This window comes from Monopterus albus, unplaced genomic scaffold (genome assembly GCF_001952655.1).
Source record: "Monopterus albus unplaced genomic scaffold, M_albus_1.0 scaffold23.1, whole genome shotgun sequence".
Classification (NCBI taxonomy): domain Eukaryota; kingdom Metazoa; phylum Chordata; class Actinopteri; order Synbranchiformes; family Synbranchidae; genus Monopterus; species Monopterus albus.
In genome coordinates, this window is record NW_018127903.1 from 3,412,884 (window position 1) to 3,419,649 (window position 6,766).

Here is a 6,766-nt window from a genome sequence, read left to right on the forward strand (position 1 = left end):
TGTTTTCACTCTACACCAATGACTGCATCTTGAAGGACCCCTCTGTTTAGCTCCTAAAGTTTGCAGATGACACAACGGTCATTGGTCTCGCCTTTACATCCGAGATGATGACGAGTCAGCCTACAGACGGGAGGTTGAGCAGGTGGTCCTGTGGTGTAGCTGCAACAACCTGAAGCTGAACACACTCAAAACAGTGGAAATGACAGTGGGCTTTAGGAAAAACCCTGCCATCCATGGCAGCACTGTATCAGCAGTAAAGTCCTACAAGTTCCTGGGCTCCACTATCTCCCAGGACCTGAAGTGGACGTCCAACATCAGGACCATCACCAAGAAGGCACAGCAGAGGATGTACTTCCTGCACCAGCTCAGGAAGTTCAACCTGCCCCAGGAGCTGCTGATACAGTTCTACAGAGGAATCATCGAGTCTGTTCTCTGCACCTCCATCACTGTCTAGTTTGGCTGAGCAACCAAACAGGACAAGTACAGACTTCATTGGACAGTCAGGACTGCAGAAAAGGTCACTGGTGTGAGCCTGCCCTCCATGGAGGACCTGTACACCTCACGGGTCAGAAGGAGGGCGGATAGGATCACTGCTGACCCTTCACACCTTGGACACAATCTGTTTGAACTCCTCCCCTGTGGACGGCATTACAGGTCACTGTAAACAATCAGGTACAGGGACAGTTTCTTCCCCTGGGCCACCACTCTGATGAACACTTAACCAACGACAGTATGACTGGACAATAACCCTCAGTGCAATACCTGTAAATATACCTCGTACGGATTATACAGATTCATACAGGTCTCTAGTTTTAAGTACTCTGTTTTTATTCCTATTTATCTCATTTCACGATGAACATTCCTTGTCTGTCTGCATTGTTTACTGCCTGTTTATACTGCTTATTTTGCATTATTTCCACAGTTTGTTGCTTGTTAATACACTGCTTATCTTGTTATATTACACAACCTTATGCTGGTTTACTGTTTATTAGCCCCTTGCATGGGGATATGTACAGTACATACACATTGAGAGCCGCTGTACCAGAGTCAAATTCCTCATGTGTCCGACACACCTGGCCAATAAAACTGATTCTGATTCTAAAATGAGTGTGTATGTTTACTTTCCAGCAGCAAGCAAGGAGGAGGAGGTGGTAGTTGCTGTAGATGGACAGCGGTATGATGTTCATGTCAAGGAGAGGAAATGCTACCCTGTGTACTGGGAGCAAGCTCCCACTGAAGTTCGTCGCTGTACCTGGTTCTACAAAGGAGATAAAGACACAAGGTTCATGCCTTATCCTGAGGACTTCAGCAAAAGTTTGGAGGTAGTCTGACACTGACTGTGAGCTTTCACCACTACACTGCTCATTCCTACAGGTTCTGACTTTATTCTTTTCCTACTGTTGCCTGTTCCTCAGTTGCTCTTCTCTGTCAGTCTTTGATTCCTTCCCCCTCATCTTCTAATTTTTCAGGAGGCCTATATGATATCAGTGACCTTAAATGAATGGAAGAGGAAACTGGACTTTCCCACTGGAGAGACTGTTATCTTACACAATCCCAAAGTAAGGGCTGCTGTTAAATGATCACTATCATTTTTAAAATTATGTACATTGTTTCCTTGTCACAAATTCCCTTGTCTTCCATTTCCTGTTGCTGACTCAGTTGATAATGCAGTACCAGCCAATAGGATTACAGGATGAGTGGATATCGTCTCCCTCAGAGCAGACCCGGCCTCGAACGGTCAAGAGGGGAGTAGACAACATTTCTGTAGAAATAACTGATGGTATGTGTGTGGGCGCACTGAATTAGTTATGCTGGAATATGAAGCAAATATCAGAAAGCATTACTGTCAGTCAACACTTTTTGGACCATTATATGTCTGTGTGTCTTCCCAGGTGAGCCAGAAAAGGTGGACCACCTTGTCTTTATGGTGCATGGCATCGGTCCTGCATGTGATTTACGCTTCAGATCCATTATACAGTGTGGTAAGTGTGTGTTTTTGTGTGTATAAATGCATATATTTATATGTATTTATTACTTGTGTTCTTCTCCTTCTCTATAGTAAATGACTTTAGGAGCGCTTCCCTGTCCCTTCTGGCCTCTCATTATAAGCGTGCTCAGCAGGATGGCCTGGTGGGCAGAGTGGAGTTCCTCCCAGTCAATTGGCGTAGTGCTCTACATGGGGATGCCACTGGTGTTGATAAGTAAGTATGACAGGAGACAGAGAAAACAAGATTCCTCTGCTGTACAGTACTGCTACTGCCTTTGGGCAGGAGGGGGCAGATGGGTGACCAGGGGTGGCACAGTTTCCCCCCTCTGTGTCACAATGTGCTAGGTGTGTAAAACAGAATACACAAGGCTGTGTATTTGTAATTTGTAGCATTGAAAATACTTTCATTATTAATAATATACAGTTTACTCTCTTCTTAAAGAAGACCATTAAATTTGAGTCTAAGACTTTTTTACTAATTTCTCACCCCACCTCTGTATCTCTGTTACTGTCAGAAAATTGTTGAACTCTGGCTACCCATGTTTTATTTTCTCCCCCCCTTACTTTCCAGGGACATCCAGAGGATCACTCTTCCCAGCATCAGCAGGCTGAGACATTTCACTAATGACACTCTGCTGGACCTGTTTTTCTACAACAGCCCCACCTACTGCCAGACCATAGTGGACACAGTGGCCTCAGAGGTCAACAGGCTGCACGACCTCTTTAAACAGAGGCACCCAGAATTCAATGGGGCAGTTTCAGTAGTGGGCCATAGCCTGGGTTAGAGATGTATAAACACAGAAACACACACTGTCACAAACAAGTGGAACATAAAGAGTTTCAGCTCATCCATGTTGTCTCTTATTGTTCAGGTTCACTTATCCTGTTTGACCTGCTAACCAATCAGAGGACTGGATCAGAAACCAGAGAAGGGGTATGATAATATTCATTATTACAGATAATATCAGTATACTAAAAAAATGTTGCATATTTACCATTCTGTCCTTCCCGGTGTTTAAGCTGTCTTCTTGGGAGCCCTGTTGTCTGAAATGTGATACACTGGAGCAGGCTCTGAGCAAACTGGGACTACAGCAATACTTGGATACACTACAGGCAGAAAACCTCGACCTGGAATCACTGGTAATACGTGCACACATGCACACAATGGACATACAAATTCAAATGTAATGCATAGTTTAATACTTATATTTCTTTTTTTTAGGCTCTTTGCCATGACAGCGATCTCAAAGATTTAGGAATTCCTCTTGGACCTCGAAAGAAGATCCTGAACTACATCAGGAGGAAAAAGCTTCTGGAGGTCAGACATAGCTGAAAGCTATCCTGAGTTTTGTGCTTCATTTGGGTTTTTAAAAAATAAAACTGCATGTCTGGCTAGTTAAAGTGACCACCAGACTCCCTTTACATGAATGTGCCTTGGATCTGGACACAAAGTACAGTATATCTAGATGGCTTTAGCACATGACATTAATATGCCTCTGCTGTTCACATTAAGACCACACAGTTATCTGATTGTAATTTCTTGGGAGGAAACTCACGTACATTAATTACTTATATTTAAATTTTTTCTGTATTTAAACAACCATTGATGGGGATTGTTCTGTTGTGGACCTGTTCTGCTAGTGGCTTTTAGTCATGTTGATGTTTCTTAATCTAAATAGGATTGTAGGACACAGACAGAGTGTGTGGCACCTCTACCTCCCTTGACCACTGATCATGTTGGTAACCAGCCTTTAGGGCTGGCAACTCAGCACTCCCAGTTCCACAGGGCGCAGTCAGTCACCAGTGCTGTAGACTACGAATACTTTGACGTGGGCATCGGACAGGTAGCACACATGCTTGCATACAATGTGATGATTTGTGCTTGGGAGTACCAGTAGCTGAAAGCACCTTCCTGCTTCTCTCCTCCCCCTGCTTGCCTGGACAGCCCAGTGGAGGCATAGCCAAGGGACAGGTGTGTCTCACATGGTGTCCCCATTCTTTCAGGCCTTTTCCTTAGCTCTGTTTGATCTCACTGTGCCTGGAGTTTCTCTTCACATATAATCCTCTCTGACCAATCCCATCTGTTCAGGGAAAACTCAGCGCGACTGAATTATAGTGGGGGCGACAGTGGTGCGGTGGGTAGAGCAGTCTCCCAACCGAAAAGTTGAAGGTTCGAATCTCGGTGCCTGCAGTCCACATGTCGAAGTGTCCTTGGGCAAGACACTGAACCCCCAAGTTGCCTATGATGGTGGCGCGTATGCACGCAGCGGCCCCTCCAGCTCCAAACAAAATTTCGTTGTACGTGTCACAATGTTACAATGACAATAAAATAAAGCTTCAAGCTTCTATTTTATGAGCCATAGGGTTTCCATGGCTAAGTCACACCAAGACCACACTCTGTGTCTATCTGTGCTCATCCAGTCCTGCATGAGTGGTCAGCTCCATGGTCTCCTCCTGATGGTTTCAAACATTACAGTGCAATAGCGGAGTCTTAACTGATGTGTACACATCCTATGAATCATTGTATTAAAATTATAACACGTTTTTCCAACTCCACCTTCCGTACCCAGGTATCGATTGATTACCCACAGCTGGCATTCCACCCTCAGATGTTTTTTGCATTCGGCTCTCCCATTGGAATGTTCTTGACTGTTCGTGGGCTTAAACACATTGATCCAAGTTACACCTTCCCCACCTGCAAGAGCTTTTATAACATCTACCACCCGGTGAGTAATATGCATCATTTCTCATTCATTATCCAAATAAAGATGCAAGGTCAGTTTAGAACGTTTTCAAATTTTGTTGCATTTCATGTTGGAAAGGACAGATCACAGCATAGCATCAGTTTATTCAATAAATAAAAACTTTTTACATCTGAGATTTTGCTAAGATAACTATTGTCATCAAAGGGTGCTATTATTATTATAAACAGCAAATCTTTCTTTTTTTACATGATAAAAAAGGTCATCTATTAAAAGTTATATTCACCTTTTTTCTTTTATTTATGCATAGTATGACCCTGTGGCTTATCGGATAGAGCCCATGATTGTTTCGGATGTGGATCTGGAGCCCATGCTAATCCCGCACCATAAAGGCCGGAAAAGGATGCACCTGGGTATGACTGTCTCTTTCTCTTTCCTTTTCTTTGTTGAAAAATATTGTGGTATAAGCTTTTGTTAATAATGATAACCTTTATTTCTTTTTGTAGAACTAAAGGACAGTTTCACTCGTATGAGCATGGATTTGAAGAACAATGTGCTGGGTTCTATACGAACGGCGTGGCAGTCATTTGCCAGACTACCTGCTGTTGCGCTGCCCCCAGTGATAGAAGGGGAAACTACAACTGAGACAGACTTGGAAGAGACACGAGGTAGAAAAAGCACTTTTGTTTTCTGTGGTGTATATGTGGATGCTGTGAGTGTGTATGAATGTGCACAAGAGTGTGTCTAACACTGTCTCCTTATACTCCCCTCGTCCCATTCTGCATGATGCCACCCTCCCCTCCCCTCTTCTGCTCTGCTTGGTGGTTGTCCTTGCTTCCCTCACCCCTTACCACTTTACCATCAACCTCAGCCTCAGCTGAAGTCACTGCTTCTGTTAAGAGAGAAGAGAAAAGTGCTGATTTTGGGACTAAAATACTGGAGTGGCCCAGTGCTTTTCATAACCATTACTTCAAAGGTAAGCTAGGGTAACCACTTGGCTAGAATAAATGCAAAAAACATGTTAGTGAACCTTTTCAAGCCTATTACCATCTGCTTTGCAGTCTGGTTAGTGATCACATAGTTTTTTTCTGTGAGGACTTTATGCAAACCTGCAGGGTTCAGTGAAAGCTGATGAATAACATGAAAGGTACTTGGAATATATTAAATAAATTGATTAGAAACAGTACCAGCATGAGTAACTACCCTCAATATTTTATGGACAATGATACACCGGTCAACAGATTTGAGGATGTAGTTGAGAAGTTTAATAGGTTTTTTGTGAATGTGGGTCCTGGTTTAGCAAGTAGCATTTGTACAGACGTCATTATAAACAACAATACAATTGAAAGGAATAGGTGTTCTATGTTTCTGAAGCCAATAGTTGAAAAGGAAATTATAGAGATAGTGAACAAATGTGGTAATAAATCATCCAGTAATAGTGATGGTATCAGTATGACAATGGTTAAATGGGCAATTGAGGGGATATGCAAACCATTAACCCATGTTTTTAACATGTCGTTTCGACTTGGTCAGTTCCCCAATAATATGAAAATAGCAAAGGTTATTCCATTGTATAAATCTGGGGATAAGCACAACTTCACAAATTATAGACCGGTTTCTTTAATAACAGATTAGACACATTTATTGATAGACATAAAATCCTCTCTGATTGCCGAACTGATCGACATCTCTGGCCATTAGACGACCTAATGGAGGACATAACAAGTGCTATGGATGAGAGGAAATACATGATGGGAATATTTATTAATCTAAAAAAAGCATTTGACACAATCAATCATGAGTTATTAATGGATAAGTTAGAAAAATATGGGATCAGAGGAATGGTTCTGAAATGGATTAGAAGTTATTTGACACAGAGGCGTCAATTTGTGAAGTTGGGTGAATACCAATCGAGTGAGCTGGATATTGTATGTGGAGTGCCTCAGGGTTCTGTTTTGGGACCTAAATTATTTATACTATACATTAATGATATATGTAAGGTTTCTGATTTAGTGAAAGTGGTTTTGTTTGCTGATGACACTACCATATGGGCATCGGGTGAAAACCTACAGCAACT

General features: G+C 42.5%; 1 protein-coding gene across 8 annotated transcripts in view; it reads left to right on the top strand.

The window, feature by feature from the left end:
- The window catches only part of ddhd2 (DDHD domain containing 2), a 14,836-nt gene that overhangs the window by 2,643 nt on the left and 5,427 nt on the right, over positions 1-6,766 (top strand). For 5 of the 8 annotated variants that reach the window (XM_020594541.1, XM_020594546.1, XM_020594542.1 and 2 more), the window contains exons 4-18: positions 1,129-1,322; positions 1,470-1,559; positions 1,660-1,780; positions 1,893-1,982; positions 2,060-2,201; positions 2,559-2,767; positions 2,860-2,921; positions 3,008-3,127; positions 3,210-3,305; positions 3,667-3,831; positions 3,933-3,959; positions 4,558-4,713; positions 5,000-5,102; positions 5,196-5,357; positions 5,561-5,665. In XM_020594541.1, the coding sequence (XP_020450197.1) occupies positions 1,129-1,322; positions 1,470-1,559; positions 1,660-1,780; positions 1,893-1,982; positions 2,060-2,201; positions 2,559-2,767; positions 2,860-2,921; positions 3,008-3,127; positions 3,210-3,305; positions 3,667-3,831; positions 3,933-3,959; positions 4,558-4,713; positions 5,000-5,102; positions 5,196-5,357; positions 5,561-5,665 (1,842 nt within the window). The remainder of the gene's footprint in view (positions 1-1,128; positions 1,323-1,469; positions 1,560-1,659; positions 1,781-1,892; positions 1,983-2,059; positions 2,202-2,558; positions 2,768-2,859; positions 2,922-3,007; positions 3,128-3,209; positions 3,306-3,666; positions 3,832-3,932; positions 3,960-4,557; positions 4,714-4,999; positions 5,103-5,195; positions 5,358-5,560; positions 5,666-6,766) is intronic. The other 3 variants (XM_020594545.1, XM_020594548.1, XM_020594547.1) reach the window with 3 other exon arrangements.